Source organism: Micropterus dolomieu, linkage group LG09 (genome assembly GCF_021292245.1).
Source record: "Micropterus dolomieu isolate WLL.071019.BEF.003 ecotype Adirondacks linkage group LG09, ASM2129224v1, whole genome shotgun sequence".
NCBI classification, from domain to species: Eukaryota; Metazoa; Chordata; class Actinopteri; order Centrarchiformes; family Centrarchidae; genus Micropterus; species Micropterus dolomieu.
Window position 1 is genome coordinate 28,529,784 of NC_060158.1, and position 21,758 is coordinate 28,551,541.

Consider the following 21,758-nt stretch of genomic DNA (forward strand, 5'->3'; position numbering starts at 1 on the left):
CATTGTTGTCACACTGCTCATCACACTCATAGGGCAGCAGAAAGTGATTGTGGTGTCGGTCTTGTCTAAAGTCAATGGCGCAGTATTGTCCTGCTATTTCATTTAATATTTCAATCAGAAGATATGCCTGCATTATGGGGTCTAGCATGCAATCACCACATGGGAACCATACATAATCTTATTAGTTGGGTGTGGGTTTCAGGTGGGTGGGACAGGGTGAAGTATCTCCTCATTAAAAGAGACGCTATGCACATTTCCACATTTGCCAGCTTTAAAGCAGGTGTTCTTTAACCTGCAGTGCTATAATCCAGGTGTGTTCTGATTCTGAGGATAATGGGAAAACAGCAGGTGGCAGCAGCATTTGCGTCAGATTATTGTCTCGTCTTTCCTCTAATTTCTTTCTCTTTTCTACTACTAGGTACACTGCTTTCATCCCAACAAGGGGTCTGATACTCAATCGGGTCTACGTTCTCGCAGCCATATTGGAGGTCTACAGCAGTGGTCTGCAATAGGCGGCCCGTGGGCCAAAGCTAGCCCGCCAGCAATAATATCTGGCCCGTGGCCAGATTACTTTGATAACAGCAAAAAAAAACAATAATTATAGTGGCTGGTGATGAAACAGATCTCAGTCATGACAGCAAAAGTTACACATAATCACTTCCACCTTATCTAATTCCAAGTTATTGTGCGCTAGTACATTTTTGCAGCAGTACTTTATGTCGTGTTTAATTGAGAGCTTTTACTTTGAAAAGTTCTGAAGGAAATTCAAAAGAGTCTCTGGCTTGCTTGACACACCTCTGAAAAAGCTATCAGAAAACGTGAGATTGGATTCCCCTGAACAAGAAAAGCAGGAATTTCCTCTGCCTGGAGATACTGGGGACATGAAAATGTTGGAATATAAATGGTCAATTGACGACATTCTGGCCCGCCATCTAATGACTTGAAAAAAATTTGGCCCGCTGCCAGACTTATTCACCGCCTGGTCTACAGAGACAGCTTTTGGGCTTTGGACTGCTGATTAGTTTCTTATATGGGTGAAAGAAGTTGGACAGACATTTATGTGTTGTGTTTTCACTGGAAATTGTACCTTGACCTGAGCTGCAGAACGTTGCTAGCTGTGGCTATTAGTTGTATGCTAGTATTAACATTGGTTGCTTTGTTAAGTCAAACACAATCCCAAGGGAGTTATACTGAGGCTGCTGTCACTTGATATATGTCAATGATATATGCATAAATACATTATTACATCAACATGTCTCCATTGGTTGGTTTTACATCTCTTCTTCAGGTCTCATCAAACGATTCAATGGAAATAATCGGACAGAAAGAGCCACTGAATGACCTGACTACTTCTAACAAGCATGAGTATGAGAACAGCTGCATGAGGCCATCAAGTGATGACGACAATTTGAGGCACAAGGTTAGAACAGGGCTTGGTGGGTTAAAATGTTACACTGAGAGCGGATCAGTAAAGCTAGTAAAAGACTAAACCTCTACTCAACATTGGATTATTCTTTGCTCTAGGGGTCCCAAGTATATACTGTATATTAGATATAAAATAAAGCTTCACAGAAAATACCATCCAGGACAGCAAAGCAGCAGCACTGTGGATGATGAAGACTGGATCAGACCACAGATGCAATACTGCAAAATTTCATCACTCCATCCAAAACTCACCTCTGTGCACAGCGAGCGGGGCTTGGTGCAGGGCGGGTCACAGGATCGGTCAGCCATCGGCTTTGCTGTCGCTGGGCATCCACCTGTGGAGCAAAAGCCAAAAAGGTCAAACGCAAGTGTCAGAGGTTGACAGCTGGTGTTTCTGTAATACATTAGAAACAGTCAGGCATTTGCTTGTAGTCAATCAATAAAAAATATTACATCCCAGTTTCCTAACTGCTTTTCTTACACTTCTCCAGTTTGCTGTCAGCGCCTAATCTGTTCCTGTTTCTCGGAAAACAACACTCACTTAGATTCAGCTCATTACAGTAATACTTACCATGGTAGTGATGCTGGAATAAGTGGATAATTAGCTCCATTTGAAATGCACAAAAAATTCCATTCAAATCCCAGACTGAGTCAGGCACTTTTTAAAATTCCTCCCTGCCAAACACACTGCATGAAGTCTGCGAGTATACAGTCATCCAGAACTGATTTAATACCCATGAAAGATGATTTATTTTTCCCTTCATGTGATGAGTTACAGCATTAAAACTAAGACCTCTAAGAAATCTACACAATAGCCTGTTCTGGAGTACCATTACACAAATGTGTTGACAGTCGTCACCAAGTTAAAAGGCTTTAGATCTGCTATGTGCCTCTTCAGACCATCAGGGAAAAAGCAAGAAATATATGCAAATATATTATATTGTAATTAACCCTCCTGTTATCTCCAAATTGACTAACATCTTTTATCCTTGAGTGCAGTTTCACCCCCGCAACTTAAACTTTCAGAACATGATGATTATTCAAAATTTTACCCATGTTTATGTGTCAGGTACTTCATGTTTCTTTGTTGACTACCTAAATAGACCTTTAAATAAAATATAACCCCACATCCCCCATACATCCAGAATACTTATTACGCTGCTATGGAAAAATATGCAAATCACCATAAATTCTCACTGATTGACCCCTTCACACCGATTGTCGTGAATTCGCATCACACCTCTTCCTTTCAGACTGCGGCTGAGATAGCGCACGTATTCCCCCAATGCCTGTTTGCACATATTCAATACGTACCTAGGAACCTTTTGCAAGCCCTGGTTTGTCATTTATGCTTGTTGTCGCTAATTTGCATCATACCTACATCATACCTGAATTTATATCTATTCTATGTTCTATAGACAAATTAACAATCTTCACTTAATTTATCATCAGCATGAAAGCAAATGAAAACACAAATAATACATTTTCACGTATATTTGTAAATAAAATCTTTCCTGTCCTTCCTGTGGACCTGGGCTACCTGCAACAACACACCTACAGTTAGTCTAAAACTCAGCTGCTCGTCGTTTAACTGGAACTCGCAAGCTTGAACACATTACACCTGTCCTGGGGTCTCATTTATAAAAGTGTGCGTGAGCCCAAAAGCCAAAAATGGAGTATGCCAAAAAATATTCAGCCTTATAAAACTGTGCGTATGCACACTTCTAAGTAATGTTCCCTTTATAAATCACAATCAACTTGGAATGTGCCGCATGTGAGCGAGCTCCATGTCCGACCCTTCAAACGCCCATAGATGCCTATAAATGGTCAGTGAAACGCCCCTCATTAATATTAATACATACTGACTGCATCAAGAAAAGGAGGCAAATTCTGACAAAAAAGCTACAAAAAGAAATTTAACTTGTTTCTTTTGGTGAAGCTGAAGCATGTTGTTTGGTGGGTAAAAAACGCACTTTCACGCAATGCTTGTGCACCGGAGGAAAAGGGGCACCGGAGCTCCACCCCCGATCTGCAGACAGGGGAATCCCTATTGATTATTGACGTCCATGTCCGATTTATAAAGGGAACTTGCTTACAGATGTGTGTACTCACGTTTTTATAAGGCTGACTATTTTTTGGTGTAAGCCATTTTTGGCTTTTGGGCGGACCTAAAACCAGGTTAAAAACCAGGGGCAGCCCCTAAACTATGGAATGAGCTCCCTCCACAGCTCAAAATGGCCCCCAACTTCCAAACTTTTAAATCCCATCTGAAATCTCACTTTTATTCCCTCGTTTTTAATCCACCAGCTGTCTGGTCTTCTGTTGTTGCTTTCAAAGAACAGATTTTTGGTATTTATAACAGAACAAAAATAGACATGTTAATAGATTATCAATTAACAAAATACAAAGTGAGTGAACGGAAGAAAAATCGAAATCAAAGCAATATTTGGTGTGACCACCCTTAGCTTTCAAACCTAAAAAGTGCACAGTATGTATATGTTATGAGTCTGGACCAACATGGATGGACCTGCAACTTGACTGGCTGGCAGAGGCATACAACAGTGGGGTGGCAATTCTTTAAATCTCATTCCACTTACAATTTTATCACTAGCAGGGTTCTCATTCAGTCACTAGGTAATCAGGTTCATGTAGGGTTTTGCTGAATTGGGGACGATGTAGGGCATGGAGTGTGCATTCCCACTGTGGATAGAATTAACTGGATATACGTAGACAGACAGTACTACTGACACTGATCCAAACAATCCAGACATTATACATGTCTGTGAAAACATGGTAATCTATCAGAGAATGTCTATTAGGAGGCAGGCTCATGGAGAGGGCTCAGCATGAATATTCATGAGTGGAAAGCCACTGATGCGAGGGAACATTAACAAGAAGGAAAAGGATGCAGTGCGCCATCAGAGTGGCTTCACATAGACACGCCATCTGGAGTTGTGGGTGCGCTGACATTCATCGGTCACTGTAACTCAGAGCTGAGTGTTGTATGCTCACCTAACCCAGAAATATGACATGGCTGCAGGCCTATATGAAGCAGGAGCTGTAAATAAAAGCAGATGGCCTGACAAGAGAAACTCATTCTTTCAAATAAGCCTTCATTCTATGGTATACCAGCTAAGAAACGATGCATTGTGGGGAACAATGCTATAAGTGCTGAGTTTAACGCTGACATGTGATGGACAATGGGATTAAACTCTGGCTGGGGCTGGATGTGTGCTGCGGATTAAAGCCTCATCTGCTTACAGTTTCCTGGAACTCACTGTCAAGACATGCTTGGGGGAGACAGTTTTAAGTTACCACATTATCAGCCTATCGCCACGCACAGTGCAAGATCTCCCGTGTCAGAACCGTGCAGTAGCAGTTTAAATAACTTAGCTTACATTCATGTTATTAGTCAAGACCACAGTCTGGTCTACACATGCTGTTCAAATATTCACAACTTCAAGGGTCTGATTTGACATGGATAGATTTGATTTTGATCGAAATGTCTTGTGTTGAACTAACCGGATTAGTTGAGAATTATTAAGTACGAATAAAAACATGACATATGATAAATGGCATTTCATCTAAAAAATTCTGTTTGAAATTGTACAAAACTTATTGACGGGTGAGACAAAGGGAAAGTAATTGTTTTCGTTTTGCTAAACAGAGGGTATTCTAGATATTCTGGAGAGCAGGAAAGGTTCCTTTATTCATTTAAGGTCATTAAGTAATACACCAGCTTCAGATCTAACAGCTGTACTCATTTGGCTCATTCAGTGTAGCAGTGTAAATAACTGTTCATGCAGTGTAGCATAAATTAAATCATTATTCAATTTATGTTTTACTCTCCCTCCGTCTGGTCCCCCAGCTGACTGAGGGCAATCTTTCAGTCAGATCAATTTGATTTTGCCACGACCTCTCTGAGCCAAACATCTCTTTGCTGTCAGTGTTTCAAACTGAGCCCATCAGAAGTCCTATTCCACATCTCGTCTACCCAGAGCCATAGCTCTTCACCCCTTCAGCATCAGTGTCTAGACTCATTCAGGGAACATTCCTGTACAGCTCATGGAATCACTTCCCTCTTAAAATATGGGATATGATCACCAAATGCTCTTTACTTTCTTCAATCTTTCTATGGTGCATATGCATGCATATATTTGTGCATATAGGTTGTGCTATTATTTAATCATCTCTACAATTAAGCCCCCTTTGGACTGAAAGGTAGTTGGACTCAGTAAAGGTGAATGATTTTACTTATAGGATTTGGTAGTAATGTAAAAAAAAGATTATCATCAAAGAATTTTGAAAAAGAAAAAAGAGTGACAACAGTGATGCAGCAATCTACAGGGGCGTACACTGAGCTGCAGATACTTGGTGTGTGGCACACAGTGCATGCTGTGATTGTTGGGATAAAACACTGCTCTTAGTCCTGGGAACACCTAGAAGTAGGGCGGCTAACTTTATAGGCTAATAATGTTCAGTCATTGTGTTGTTTCATCTGTTTAACTAGTCTTAATTCCAGTTCACACAATAGCTATCGACAGTTTCACCAAGGTAGGCATGCGATGCTTACCTGTGACATTTAGTCCATCTGAGCGCTGACACCAGACTTTGCGAGATGAACCCCTCCATGGTCCAGTCCTCCACTTGTAGTCAAAACACTGTCCCTCTGCAGGAAGAGCATGGTCACAATGTGGCTTATATTGTATAAATAACACCTGTGCTCCTTTGAGTTCCAGTGGGACTCTGCCAGACTGACCTGTACATGGCCGAGCCTCCAGCTCCTGTTCTGGACACTGCAGCAGGTTCTCCGGATCCTGGGCCACCACGGCTCGGGATCTGACCTGGACTGAGCCAAAACCCAGGTCGTCCCCGCTCACACAGCTCAGCTGGCACGGACTCCAGACAGTCCAGTCTGTCAGGTAGCACTCTCCTGCAGAACAGAACGTAACAGTGTTTTTACTAAACCTAAAGCAAATACATTTAGTGGGACCATACAAATAAGAACGAATGCATGAATCACCTGTTCCATCATTCTTTTTGAATTGACAAGAGCTGCCAATGACGTATATCATGAAATTAAATCTAAAGAAGCATTCAAATTATGGAGTTGTGATCACCAAACGCTCTTTACTTTCTTAAACCTTTCTATGGTGCATATGCAAAAAAACACATCCAAATTAAAAAACCTATCAAATTCTTCCCCACAAAAACCCTGAATACAATTTTTACAGTTATCTGTACTCTAATCTCAACATTGCAAGCAACCTTTAATAAAACACGACACATGTCTACGTTTGAGCCTAAAAGTTCATTCTTGACATTGTAAAAACTAGTTTGACAAAAAAAGATAATATACTCATATCTTCAGAACTTTCAACTGAATCTCAGTCTTTTTGTCAGCGTGATGACAACGGAGCTAATTCCATGACAACTGAGGAAAGTGCATCCACTGATGAAAACCATAAGATGTGGGTGAAAGCATAGGAACAACCTAGTAAGTGGATATTACAAGCAAAGAGGCAGAGGGAGGAATTATGCCCTTTGAACTGCTAGACTTCTAACGTAAAAAATCTGTGCAGGAAGTGTTTCAATGACAGTAGCGAGTAAATGGAAAGATGGATAGATGATTCTGCGTGCAGGGCGTAGGGCTGGTTGGAGTATGCAGGGCCCTTGAGTTTACATGAAGGTCTGATTCTGTCTGCAGTATTAAATGCATTCAATTATGCAAATGCTCAACATTTGAATTGGAAAGCCTCCATCAAAGGTCAAGTACTATGAGGACTAGTAGATTGGTTGGCAACATCATTACAAGCTGTATTTTTATCCCGAGCCATGGGATATTTGAATCTGTGGCAAAAAAGCAAAACTGAATAGTACTGGCTCTTTGAATCTGACCTTTCTAAGCCGTCATAAAAGGATATGACATGTTTCATTCAAGTACAAGCACAGGTTCTGTGTCTGGACAGAGGTCAACAACACACAATCAAATCAAATTCTTTCCCTACCAAATTTTTTCCCACCAAAATCCTGACCACGATTTTTACGATCATCTGCACAGAAGCACGAATGTCATATTCTCAGCAAAGAGAAGATTATCTGTTACATGGGTCACACTGCTCCCTTTGTAACGTTAAAACTGCTGTGAGCACATTTGTATACATTCAATTCATTATGAAGGCTCAGGTGATAACGAATAGAAATGTATAATCACATTTTCTGTTTCACTTCTACTGAAATAGGTTTCCATCGAAGTGAATGGTTTTGTTTTCAGAAGTCAGAGTGGACACAGGCAGGAGCCAGATCTGAGAGTCCTCTTTGACCTTGTGGCCCCTGCTAAGCCAATTAACTTGATTATGGGCTGATTGCGCACACACACAATTGAAGCTGGAGATGCTGTGACTAAAACCAATAAATGGTGACCCTAACCCTAACCCTGTATCAAGGGTGACCAAACTACAGCCTGCAGTGGATTTTTTTAAATAAACTAGAATTTGACATGAGCCTCTGTCTGATAAATTGCACTGTATGTGCCTTGCACCTCCTAGCTTTAACACTAGATGTCCTGTTATTGCACTTCTTAGATCACTAGAGGTGCTTTGCACAAATACTTGGCCTACAATTATGGGTTACTAGTCAATGGAAACATTTTTAGTTCCTCAGTTGATTAAACATGGCGCAACTGAAAAGACAGAAGAGTGAATGCAGAAAATTTCAAATTTTCAGAAAAAAAAAAAAATAATAATTTGCTGTTCATGGCTCCCAATCAAAAACGTTTGGGCCCATACACATGTACACCTTTTTATATACAGTCTATGATGTACACACATGCTTGAACACATACTGTACACACATCAGCAGCGGCTGTAAGCACTGTGCTGTAACAGCACAATAAAACCTGACTGCCGCAAACAGCCATCATCAGCTCTGTAGCAGCTTGTTGCATTGTCCTCCTCTCACCCGTTAACATTGATGTTGCATTGTGTGGCACACTCTGGGACTCTTGAAGCTGCAACAATAAGTGCTTCAACTGTCAAGTCTTTGTTGTTATTGTGAAAACCTGGACTGCTCACTACTGATGGCATTACTGTCATGTGTTCATGTTGTCTAACCAGTTAAATCAACTAGAAAAGCTCAACCGACACTGTCCAAATTAAGAAGAACTTTAACACTGAATCGGTCACACTCATCTAGTTTTAGGTCGAATTTCTGCCAGTTTGGTTTTTGTTTGAGGGGGTCCAGTTTGAGGAGGGTCTAATTGCTGATTTAATTTTACTAGAGACAGACTGCATCGTGTGCATCTTTCCAGGCATCTGCGGCTCCATATTTCTCATAGAAGAATTCCACCAAGTAATACTGCCTTTCTCTTTTTGTCACCATTGTGGCACATGTGGCCTTTTCTTTATTGGAATTATCAATGGAAAAAATCTATGGGAGCTATGTGGAGTTATGTGAGCACACATTGTGATTCGGCGATTGATCCATACAGCGCAAGCATAGTTGGCCGTGCAGAAAGGTTGATGAAAAGGCATAATGTGAATAAACATAGTGAACGAGATTAACACAAATGTATAATGTCTGCCCAGCACACAGCAGTTGGAGCATCCAACGCAGAATCTAAATTCTTCCAACATTATAACAAAATGTTCAACAGCATTCCTGCCATGCCTCTCAGTATCAGTGTGGTGTGAGCCTCACACCACACTGATACTGCATGCGGCAGAGTTCTTTCTTCACCACTGCAGTATAACCTTGGACCAGCACTAGATAGTCATACTCTCCCATACTTCAATGTATTAAAACTGGGAAGATGACTGACCTGGAAAGAGAGGATCAGCTGATCTGTATGACTGCACTGTGTTAATTCCATCTCTGAAATAGTTTACTAAAAAATAGTACCACATAGTGTAACAAATACTAAAAAATAACATCCGAAATATAGATTTATTTTTCATTCAGTGTATATTGCCAATTTATCCGGCATTCAAATTTGATTAAACCACTTTTTAATTAATTATTCACGGTTTTGTGTTTAAGATTCTACGTCATTTATGCCCAAACTGGAATTTTAAAATCATGAGAGAATATTGAACCCTAGTTGTTGTTCTGTTTGACTCCAGTGATTTCTGTGTTTATAGGCTGACTGAAACTGCGACATACCGTTAATTGTTCACAAAACCCATGATATCAAGCCTTGCATCTAAACAGAGCAGAGACCTGTGGCAGTAAAGATGGACTTGACCCGCAAAGCCGGATGAACTGGTTACAGCAGAGTAGCGAGCGGCTTCAGATGAGATTAGGTCCTCGGGTTTTTTAGGGATGAGCTTTACATTCAGACTTCTAGTGAAATTCCACCCTCTCTCACTGTTGGAGCCTGTATCATCTTCTTACCTGGACAGGGCACAGTACAGGGTTCCTGCAGAACCATGTGCGTATCTCCGTCCACTGAGGGTTCCAGATCTCCACACAGCTCATCATCCACCAGGTTGCTGTCCTGCTGGCCTGAACCGTCCGACACAAAGCACGACACATTCCTGAAGCGCATGCCTTCACCACACCTCGCCCCCTGATGCAACAGAAAACAAATATATGTATGGTCAAGCACATCTTAATATTTATGGTAAATGTAACTAACAGCAAATTCAATCATAAAGAGCTACTTGGCCATTTACACAAAATGTAATAGATTTGTCTGTATTTCTTTCTTTTCCCCTGATGGTCTGAATAACTCACTGGATTCGTCTCTGGTATCTCTTTAGAAATAAAGTCTCTAAGATGGTCTGAAAAGTCGCTAAGTCACAGAGACTCTCTCTCTCTTTCAACTCAATCAACTGTATATTTTGCATTCTGTAGTCGAGTGTCCACTACATGGATTAATTAATTAAATACAATTTTCTATTTGATTTATCTCTTTCTCTGTGACAAATATCCATATCACGTATTTCATCCAGAAATCTGCTGCTGCCCGTTAGTGTACTAATCTAATAATTGCTTTTGGGAGGATAATCCTGTACAGCTCACGACATCACCACCACCTTAAAATTTGACGTGACGGTTGTCTAATTGCCAAAGACTTTCCTATTGTGCACCGTGTCAAATAAATTACACTTTAAGACTCTTTTGGAAAATGAAAAATGGAGCCAGGGAAAGTGCTAAATTTACAAGAAAAAATTTAATGTTCTCTCAGATTATAAAGTCAACTCAGAATATACTATTTTTCAGATGTGCTTCTATGTGATGTGTTATTAAAGGCTCTGTCCTCTGTTAAAAGCAGGATATGCATGGGATAATAACAACAGCCAACACATACAAGCTATTTTCACCAACCATCATTATGACATACCTCCAATTTCACATTTTTAGATATCTTTATATTTATATATGTTTTTTTATTGTTGTTGTGCACCCAGTCGCCAAAACAAATTCCTTGTATGTGTAAAACATACAAGCAAATACCTTCTTATGTCAAGGTATCTACAAGAAAAAATGTAGCTCTCCGCAACTCAGACAATATTGGCCAATCATGATTCATTCTTCTGACAGACAGCACGATGCAAGTTGACTGACCTCAGACTTGCACTCGGACCATGCACTGTATCTCCAGCTGTAGCATGGCTTCACCAGGCACGGCTTCCACTGCTCCATCTGGGGTGGACATGGCCTCCCGTCACCTTGGGGAGCCTGGATCACTGTCCGCCTCCTCCACAGCTTGCCTGCAGAACAGCAGATTAAAAAAAGGGAAAAATGTCTTTATTTATTCACGAGGACTTGACATGAGTGCTGAAACTGGACATCCCCATACACACAGTGCGTTTGTTTTTTACTTCTATTAACTTACTTGCATCACAGCAAATTACAGCAGAAACAGATCAGATAACCAAACTATGATGAATAGAGCATAGAAATTAGAAATAAACACCAAGTTCTCTCTGAAGCTGAGGTAAATTAAGGCCATTATTTAAGAATTGATGCAAAACTGCACTGTAGCCCCCAGAGGAACACTGTGGTAACATTTCTACTCCCACTCTTGGTGAATTTCTCAAGTAACTTTACGTGAAGAGAAATAAAGTCTAAATTCTCCTTTCCTTTTCTTCTCTCTTAGTGTAATGATTTAACACATCCTCTTCTCTTTCAGCTGACTTGATCTATGTTGCAGTTTCGGGCCTTCATCATACTCCCTATAGCCATTTTGAATATTCATTTTTTTTGTTGTATTAAAATGAAATAAGTGACTGTCTTAGGTTGGAGGACATGAGTGGGTGGGTGGTGGTGGTGCCCTTCACCAAATTCACTCTGCATTTTAACAAAGAGCCCCAGGGAAGGGATGTGAGAAAACTCTCAATTAGCTGCTGTCTCAAAGGAAATGCATGCGGATTTTACCCGTACCACCTAAAACAAATACTACATTCAGCAATATTACTTCAGAGCGACACAATATAGAAAAGTAGGTCTCAAAAACCAGAGAATGTTGTACATTGAAAAGTACATTTCAATTCAATTTTGTTATAAAATGTGTCTTTTACACTTTGCTTTTGAATGCAGAGTGAATTTGAAATAGTTTGATGAACTTGTAGGTGATTCTCAGAGCTCTTTGCAGTGAGGTCATTAACTCATAAACATTCTCCAAAGGTCGAAAACCACTAAACGCCATCAAGAAATAGTTCAGCATTTGGGGAAAAACCATAACACCAGGGCCACACTGCTTACCTCCACCTATGCGTGACAGCTACCTCGCTGAACTCTTGCTGTGGTGTTGCTGCTGCTGCTGCCAGCCCTATCTTTCTGCACTGATTTTGCCCTTTTATAAAAACAATACATTATAAGCCCTGTTAACAAATGAAACGATTCTGTCCACAGAAACGCTAGAGGGCTTTTATTCTGAAATGGATACAGGAGATGTCTGTTACATGCTGGTATGATTTCCATATGACCAAAATCAGATAATATTCACTGACTATTTTTGCTGAGAACAGTTTTGTGTCACACAGGGAGAAACAGCTAAAGTTCAGTAATTAACAGAATTTATCTATTCTGATTGACTCTGTTTGAGTTCAGATTAAAAAGATAAATACAATATCTTGGCAACCAGCGACCAGGCGCAGTGACTTCCTGGAGTCAGGGTTGCAGTTTTCTCCAAAAACTGCATTACATAATTTTTTGGCCACTTTGGACAAAGAAACTCCTTAGCAAGATGAAAACCAACACCTGACACAACCAGCTGACACAAAACAACATAAGCATTCATTTGTACAATATTCACTCTTCCTCCAGCTTTGTTTTTCACTCCACTCACTAACAAAATATATTTCTCTTTAGCTGCTATACACTCCACTTTGTTCACCAGCTAGTCTGCTACATCTGGAAACGAGTGACCATGCTCATCAGTGTGCTATAAAACCAGAACAAGCTAAAAAAAACGCTAAAAAGCTCTGCAGAACTGAGGGGAACTGCGGAGCTGGTGATATTTCTCTGGGCTTTTGTCACAAAAAATGAACCCTCTCAAATTGCACATTTGATCCAATGTTCATCTAAAATGAATTTTACCTGGCATCCTCTCTCACGCTCGATAAAAAATAGTAAAGCCCATTACTTGCTGCAAAAAGCAGAAGTGAATCTAGGCCCCATATTTCTGAATAAAGTTCACTGTCTCCATCATCATGTCTGAGTGCTGCTTTTCAATGGTTGCACTGCAGGAAATGCTAGTGCCTTATGAACACAGAAACCAGTCATGACCGCCCATTACCATTCTCATGCTTCAGTGGTCTCCCTGCAGGGGGCCGTGGCAGTGTTTGGAGTTGATCTGTGGGTGGCACAGAGGGCTGCTGGGCAAAAGAAGGCCTTTGCCAGCTTTCACTCTCAGTGTTTGGCTGGAGAACACACAATGTCACGATTATCTATGCACACAGGTTGAACACATCCAGGAAAATAGCTGTGTTTTTACAACGACTGATTGATAACGGCACCTTGCTGCTTCCAGGTATGTTCATTTACTTGAAACAACAAATCCAGCTTATTGCTATTCCTGGCTCAGGAACAGAAATAAGCTCCTCCAGGGAAATACGTCCTCGCAGCCAGCTGGGAGATAAAAGAAAACACAGGAAGGAAAGTGAGCAGGACCTCTCCTCCTGTGGCCTACCTGCTGTTACTCCTTACAAGGAAAAAAAATCCTTCTCGCCTGGGGACAGATTAAGATTTCCACACTAAAGCCTGTATTGGTTTCATATCTGCTATTTGCTCTTGTTGCTTCTGGCTGATGCTCTTCTCAAGGACTCGTGGAGAGCAGAGTGCTCCCTGAGTCCCAGAGCACACACTCGTAATGGACCGCCAATCAATGCCCTGATCCTATGGCCGGACATGATAAACTGAAGAATGAGGGTGTTATAGCCCTAAACCAACTGTGAGAGAGATAATAGAGCGTTTCTGGTTTCCCCCATTACCGAAGGCTGACTTTCTTTAGCACACAACTGAGAGCTGAGCACTGCCGACCCACAGCAGTGATGGATCGCCCACAGCTATGAAAGTATTATGCTATCAAGGCTGTGTGAAGAGGTTGCCATGTTGGAATTTTGTTAAAATGTAATGAAATACTATTGATGGCTACTTTAAGCAATGTGTTATTAACCTGGTTTCTTACAAGAAGTCTGTACTTGGACTGACATATAGTATGACCGAGAAAGCTAAGACTGCACTTGCTTTGAAGCCCTGCTTTTAAGCCAACATGGACAAGAATTCTTTGAAGTACACGGACAAAGTCTTATATGAACATTATACAGCAACTGGGCAAACTCCATCTGTGGTTGGAGATCATGTGATATGACTGATCTAGGTCCGTATGATTTGGGGCAAAAATCTAATTGCGATTTTTCTGCCAGATAGTTAAATATTCACTGTCTATTTTTGACGGAAGCTGCACAGAGCAGATGAACCGACAGAACGGCATAGAGAATCCAGTCGATTTTCAAAGTAAAACACCCTGTGCAGACTCCCGATCATACATCAGCAATAAACACAGTTAAAACTGACAATAAATAAACAATTTAACTACGTAGCCGACTTAACGATGGTAGAAGCACAAAATATAAGGACAACTGAACAGAACAACAAAATCTGAACAAGTCAGCAAAATCAGGCAGGCAAAACGCTTGTGGGTTGTAGCCTGCGGAGAGCGGCATCAAACCCGCTCACAGAGAGCTGTTATCTGTAGTTGAATCACAGGAAAGGAGAAATAAACAACATCGGGCAGCTAAACGCTCCGCTGCTGAAACACTTGCCTTTCTAGTCTTTTCAAACACTCAAAGTGCTTTTACACTACATATTCATTCACTGAGCCTAAGTGCTCAGACAGAAACACACATTCATACACTGGCGGAACAGCCACTAGAGGCAGTCAGTATCTTGCCCAAGGACACTTCGACATGCAGCCTGGGGGAGCCCGGGATTGAATGCCGACCTTCTGATTAACGGGCAACCCGCTCTACCTCCTGAGCCGCAGCCACTTCAGTGTGAGTTGATGACGGACAAAACCGCGGCCCAGCCGCTGCCTGAGTCTGTTCGGCTGACGTCATTATCCCATGTTTTCCTCTAGCTTCGTTTGTATAATTAACCTACATTTTAATCACCATCTTCATGATTAGCTAATTGCGTTCTTTCAAATTCACAATTTTGATTTGAAAATGATTAATTGTTCAGACCTAGATTGAACTCTATCTTATCAACACTACAAATTAGCAACTAAATGGACCTTATATTATAGATAAAGATTTAGAACTTATAGGTATTGATTTCTCAACTCAAGTATTTCATTTCTGAAACCCAACCAGCAGCTTGATGCTTTTCATGCCATGATTCCACTTAAAGAGGCAATGCAGCATGAAACATTTTAAAAAGGAGACACCACTAATTTTACATGTAAAGATCATTTTACTAGCCCCGCGATGGACTGGCGACCTGTCCAGGATGTCAGCTAGGATTGGCTCCAGCCCCCCCCCCCCCGCGACCCTGTACAGGGATAAGCGATTGACGATGGATGGATGGATGGATGGATGGGCTTGGAGATAGAAAGCCTGCATTAGAAACTGGAAACATGTAGTTTGAAAGACATGGATGTCTATACTCATTGTGATTCTACGATACTGTTGTTTTGCTACCATACTGAAAGTCTGACCTTGGAAACAGCAGTCTCACCGTCAGTTTGGAAGCTGTTATGGAGTTTTGATCCCATCAAACAATTTCCCTTAGCAGATGAGAGTTGTGGAATTGCAGATGTCCAAATTTCCATATTTCTGAACACTTTAATTACTTCTCATCCATGTTGGCTTAAAGTCAATAAAGCTTCCATTATCAACTTTTAAGTCCCCAAACTAAATGCAAAATTAAACTGTTGGAGTTCTCTTTTAAGATTCTTCCTGCTAGAGTTTGCTGTGACTGCAGACTCATTAGAAACTATTATTGCTCCACAATAAGAGTTCTTGTTTCTGCTCAACAAACATGGCAACAAGCCTTATGTATTTTTACTAAAGGGATCACAATGTTTTTGCAATTAGAGGTGGAGAAGTGTGCAATGGGGGCTATTCTGTCGTATTTTTGGAAGTCTATCATTGTGGTCATTGTGGTAGTTAGTTTACCTTGGTCTAGACCAAACCAGTCAATGATCAGTTGTTCCACATGTGTAAAGGATTCCCAAGAAACACAAGGCACCGGCTGCACTGGGGAAGTCCAATCAGTTTGGCTCACAGCAAGTCATGCTAAACTTCACAATGTAATATAAGAGGCTGCGTTGAGTATTAGCCAAGACTATAACTATAAATGGTAGATAAAGTGGGGGGAGATGATGTGTTCTGTATTACAGCGTGATGGGGGAATGGTTGTTATGACCAGAGCATGAGCTGGATTTGGCTGCTCTGAAACACCTCAACCTCAACATTACCAAGCGCCAGGTAACTTTGGCATGGAAACTAAACACAACTACACACACATACCTGCCAGCCCGCAGGTGTGGGTGCACTCAGACCATGGTGACCAGTCAGACAGCTGGCAGTTGACGGGACATTCCACAACACAGGAAGCATTCATCTGCCACTTCCTCTCCAGGCCCAGCTGCAACAGAAGACAGCGTTCGTTTACTGAGTCTTTTGCAAAGAAAAAAAACAAAAACAGTGGCTTTATCAGGAGATGCTACACAACCCACCTCTTTGCAGAACTTGAGGTCAACAGATTTGCCATCGCTGCGCACACAGTCAAGCATGCGGGTTTTGATGCCGTTTCCACACACTGCTCTGTCACTGAGCTGACAAGTACTCCAATCTGCAGCGAGACGTTTCATCAGCAAAAACAACTCACGCGGTCATACAGCGCATCAACCACCAACATTTAATGTATTTTATGGAATCGAGCTCAGGAGCATGATATCATGTTTCCTGTACATTCTGCTGCCTCTGATAATTGCACGTAGTTGATGCTCACCAGTGATGTTGTAGGAGTAGTGGAAGCAGTTGCTGTTGAGTTTGCAGGGCTCTTTCTCTTTAGTCGGGGGACACTCCTTCTCCTTTCCAGGCTGGCGCAGCGGGTAAGCGCTCCTCTCCCGACTACTATTCCCACTGCATGGCTGAGGAGCACAGTAAAGCATCACTTCACCCGTTCGGTGCACATGCATGGCTGTATTGTTTGAATTTGTTGAATTTGTTTGACAAAAAAGCATCAAGCTTGAAAAAAAAATTCAATTTTGTATCCAAAAGAAAATAGCAGTGCTACTTGTGGAATAAGAAAGAAATGTAAACCTGCAGTAACTGATTTCTTGGCCACTTTGTAGGCAGCAGAAACAAGTTGTGAACACAACACTGTCATATCACCTCTTAAGTAAATATGTTGAAACAGTTGATCATTCATACATCCAGATCAGAATCAGAATCAGAAGGAGCTTTATTGCCAAGTAGTGTTTTACACATACGAGGAATTTGCTGTGGTGATAAGGTGCTACACGCAGACAAACATACAGTCAACATAAATAAATGTAGAAATATATCAAATATATCATCAAGAAGATATCCAGTCTTTTTCAATGGTACCACTTTTTCCTACAAAATGAACAGCTAAGTGCCAGTGTAGCCATGGTAAAACTGGGATGATATGAAAGACTTGTAAGTGAAGTCAAGTAAAGAATCATTATAAAGGACCACAACGTTGTCCATAAATTCAATAAACTGTGTTCAGGATTTCATTTCAGTCTCTGCCGTCATCATAATCAGTCCCAGGCTTTCAAACATTTAGAAGGGGTTTCATTTAGCCATTACCAACATTAAGTGTTTCTTATTTGTCTTGTGAACTCGATGTTTAGAAGAAGAAAAATCAGACAGAAATAAACGACAGATGATGTATGACTGGCATCAGTGTTCGTCATTGTAGACATAGAAACTGAGTTGAGCTTTATTCTCCACCAGATTTCTGAGTACAAATGACAGCAACCTAGATGTTAAGAAACTTTCAATATACTGAGATCACAATGTCCCTGGTTCGGTCATGGCTGGGTACTTTTGTTGCATCACATTTCCCAGTTTCACTTCCTCTCAACTGTCCCATGTCACCAAGGGGCAAAACAGCCCCAAAACTCCGTCAAACAAATGATAATGACAGTGACAGTTTGCAGACTACTTGCCTCTGTGCACATGAAGCACTGTATAGAGGAGTAGAACACTGAAAAAGAAGGTAATATTTCATTCTTACCAGCGGACATGGGCTCCAGGCTCCCCAATCTGATAAGACACAGTCCTCGGGGCAGGGCAGCCGGCTGTTGCGGGCCCCCAGAGGCATTTCCTCTGGATCACACAGATAGTCCTCCACCTGCTCAGAGGGCCCATCTATAGTGTTCAGCATACATCTGGACACAAAGAGGTTGAATAAAGGGTTAGTGTAAATACACCACATAATGTGTGGCATGCATTACATCATCTTAGTTAGTTAAAACATTGATAGTCTGCCTCTGCAAAGTTTCATTTCATAATCAATGTATATCCTGGTGAAGGGTTAGGTCATGTTAAATATGTCAAAATTCCCTTTCAGAAATTTATGAATAAATGTGAGAGTCATTTTAAATAAAAGTCACCAGGCAATCCTACCAACATTTCCATATCACATTTACAATGACAAATAGACAAATTAACAAAGCTTCAGCACAAGGTTAAAGATGCACACAGAGAGAGATAAATAGCACAGAAATACATAAACTAATTTATGCCAACTGCGGAAACGCATAAATATATAAATGATTTACAAGCAGTGTGTGAGCGAACAGGAATTAAACCAGCATCACAACTTAACCTCCTGTCATTCAGTGCTGATGTCTCATATGCAAGCCCACAAGTACAGAGAAGAATGTAGATTGAGGAAGGCCTGGTGTCTGGCTGTGTGCACATGGTTTAGCTCATCTTACCTGACTTTCCTGGTCTGAACACCTTCACCACAGTTATCCTTCAGGTCCACATTGCTGACCTTCCACACACTCCAGCTCTCTGCCACCCAGACGTGCTGCCCACAGTCACTGAGGCACGGCACCACCTCATACACCTGACACACACAAACAGCCGTTACCTGTCTGATCTTATGTATGTGTATGTGTCCTTAAGATGTGGATGTCTAGTTATCAGCAAGAATATTGACTGAGATTAGCAATGATTTATGAGATTAAAATCCAGTCTTAATTAGACTATATATTTATTGGACTTTAACTTTATCAATCTGACTTAAAGCAAACAAACTGAGTTACAAAATAATTACTACAGAAAGTGGTCAAAAGACATAAAACAATGTACTTACCTGAGCCTGTTGATGGAATTCATTCATCAAAGAAGAGAAAGGAGTAACAGAAAAAAGGTCAATTTAAATATGACATATGTAAAGTAATAGTAAAAGTAACTTTTCTCTCATCTTGCATTACCTCACAAAGACAAGCATTAAATTGTAATCTTTTTTTAAAACGGATTAAACCTCTCTCACCTGGTTGACATGGTCCAGCTTAGGACACGGTCTCCCACCATTGTAAGGCTTTTCTCTGAGCCACTTGGAGCGGACTTTGACCCCACTGCCACAGGACTTGCTGCAGCGTGACCAGTTGGACCACTCACTCAGTTTGCAGTCAGACGGACAGGGGATGATGCAAGCCTCCTCAATGTACCCTGTAACCAATCACATATTAACAAAAAAGCTTCAGTACACAGCAAATTGACAAGAGGTAAAGTTTTGTTATTAGTGAAATTTGAGTAAATGTAGAGTTAATTATACTCTGGATAGAGTCAAATTTTTTGCTCTTCACCCCAGAGATGGGGACTCGAGTTTGAGACTCGGACTCGAGTCCGACTTCAGTCGCACACACAGTGACTTCAGACTCGACTTGAGACTCGTCCTAGAAAGACTTCCGACTTTACTTGGACTCGAGGTGCGGGACTCGTGAATAAACAATGTTTATTTTTAGGAAGTGTCTGATGAGCTCGCTGTTATTCCCCTCCCCCCGTTAGCTAGAACCTGCCTACGTAACACGTTTGTTTGCTTGCCAAACTTGTGGTGGACGATTAAGGTAATCATTTAGGTCCTGCTGGCTGCCATCACGTTAATTAATGTTGGCTGCAAACAGGCTACAGGTTTATTGTTGATCATGTAATGTTCCAGTTTTATTTAGTAACGTGTTATAAGCAGCCTGGATTGAACGCAGCAGGTGATACAACATTCATGATAAACATGAGAGACTTGAGACTTGATTTGGACTCTAGCTCAGAGACTTGTGGTCTGTTACTGCTACTCCAACACAACACTCAGCAGCTCACACACTCCATCCTCAGTCCGCACCCAGATTCTGCTCAGTCCTGCTCTGGAACCCCACAACCGGCATCTCCTCATCCTCTTTTCTCCCCAACCACACTAATAATTGGTGACTCCATAACCAGAAACATCCATTTCTTTAACCCTACCACTCACTGCTTCCCCGGTGCCACCACGGCTGACATTTTTAAAAAACTCCAGGACCTGATGCCATCGCTCCCTTCCTCCATCACAAGAGTGATAGTCCATGTCGGAACAAATGACACAGCTCTTCAGTATTCTGAGCTGACAAAATCAGATTTTAACCGTCTTTTTAACTTTTTAAAGCAGCGTGGAAAGTCCGTTTTTATCTCTGGTCCCATTCCCACAGTTGGTCACGGTGCTGGCCGCTTTAGTAGACTCCTTGGCCTCCACGACTGGCTCCAGTCCGCCTGCAGGGCTCATCGTGTGTGTTATGTGGATAATTTTAATATTTTCTGGCAAAGAATGTCTCTTTTTAAGACAGACGGACTTCACCATCAAACGGGGCTCAGAAATTTTAGCTGCTCACATACAGCATGTGGTGCGGTCCACACATGATTTACGTGAATGACTAATCATTCATGCAGCACACCTGGACGCACCACCCTGAACAGATCTCTGCCTCACTGCCACTAACAACTGTCTCCACCTGCTGGCATGTAAAGCCGTCTGCTCCCAGCGCTGTTCCAAAGACTTCTATTCCTGTCATCATCACGCATAGACCAGTAAACCGAAATGTGCACATCCCACACAGAAATCATAGTAATCTCTTAAGGATTAGGAAAACTGCACCAACTCCAGCACCCAGAACAAGCGCATTTAAAATGGCTCTCTTCAATGTGAGATCACTGTCAAGTAAGACTTTTATCTTAAATGATTTTATCTTGTCTGAATCCTGGTTGCAAATGAATGACTATAGCCAGCTAGCTGAACTGTGTCCACCTCAATATGATTGTTTTAGTCAACCGAGGGTCAGTGGTCGTGGTGGTGGGCTAGTGAGCGTGTATAGGAAAAATTTAAAATGTCATCAAGTACGCTGTGATGAATTTAACTCCTTTGAAGTTCTCACTCTTAAAGTTGGAGGGCTGCAACCTATCATATTTGTTATAATTTATCGCCCCCCAAAACCGCCTGATTCTGATTTTTATCAGAACTTCCTGAATTTTTATCTACTCTGGTTTTAAATTATGACAGAATTGTTCTTTGTGGCGATTTTAATATTCATGTTGATGACCCCAACAATGTTAATGCAACTGACTTTTTAAATATGGCCACTTCTTTTAACTTCAAACAACATGTCAAAGGTCAAACACATGACCGTGGTCATACACTGGACTTGGTTTTTACCCTGGGTGTCAGCATTTCCTCTGTGGAATTAGTGGACATGACCATATCTGACCACAGATGTATTGTTTTTAGCTGTAATTCGCATGTTACTCATGCCGCCTCACCAAGCTCCGTGTGTTCTCGCTTCTTTAATGAACAAAGTGTTTTCGAAATGTGCA

General features: G+C 41.3%; 1 protein-coding gene across 1 annotated transcript in view; it reads right to left on the bottom strand.

The window, feature by feature from the left end:
* thsd7aa (thrombospondin, type I, domain containing 7Aa) overlaps positions 1 to 21,758 on the bottom strand; it is a 171,738-nt gene that overhangs the window by 13,496 nt on the left and 136,484 nt on the right. The window contains exons 15-26 of the mRNA XM_046059591.1: positions 19,414 to 19,592; positions 19,234 to 19,239; positions 18,851 to 18,984; positions 18,145 to 18,298; positions 16,888 to 17,029; positions 16,613 to 16,728; positions 16,404 to 16,521; positions 10,993 to 11,138; positions 9,817 to 9,991; positions 6,185 to 6,358; positions 5,999 to 6,094; positions 1,674 to 1,760 (exon numbers count right to left, since the gene is read on the bottom strand). Coding sequence (XP_045915547.1) covers positions 1,674 to 1,760; positions 5,999 to 6,094; positions 6,185 to 6,358; positions 9,817 to 9,991; positions 10,993 to 11,138; positions 16,404 to 16,521; positions 16,613 to 16,728; positions 16,888 to 17,029; positions 18,145 to 18,298; positions 18,851 to 18,984; positions 19,234 to 19,239; positions 19,414 to 19,592 — 1,527 coding nt within the window. The remainder of the gene's footprint in view (positions 1 to 1,673; positions 1,761 to 5,998; positions 6,095 to 6,184; positions 6,359 to 9,816; positions 9,992 to 10,992; positions 11,139 to 16,403; positions 16,522 to 16,612; positions 16,729 to 16,887; positions 17,030 to 18,144; positions 18,299 to 18,850; positions 18,985 to 19,233; positions 19,240 to 19,413; positions 19,593 to 21,758) is intronic.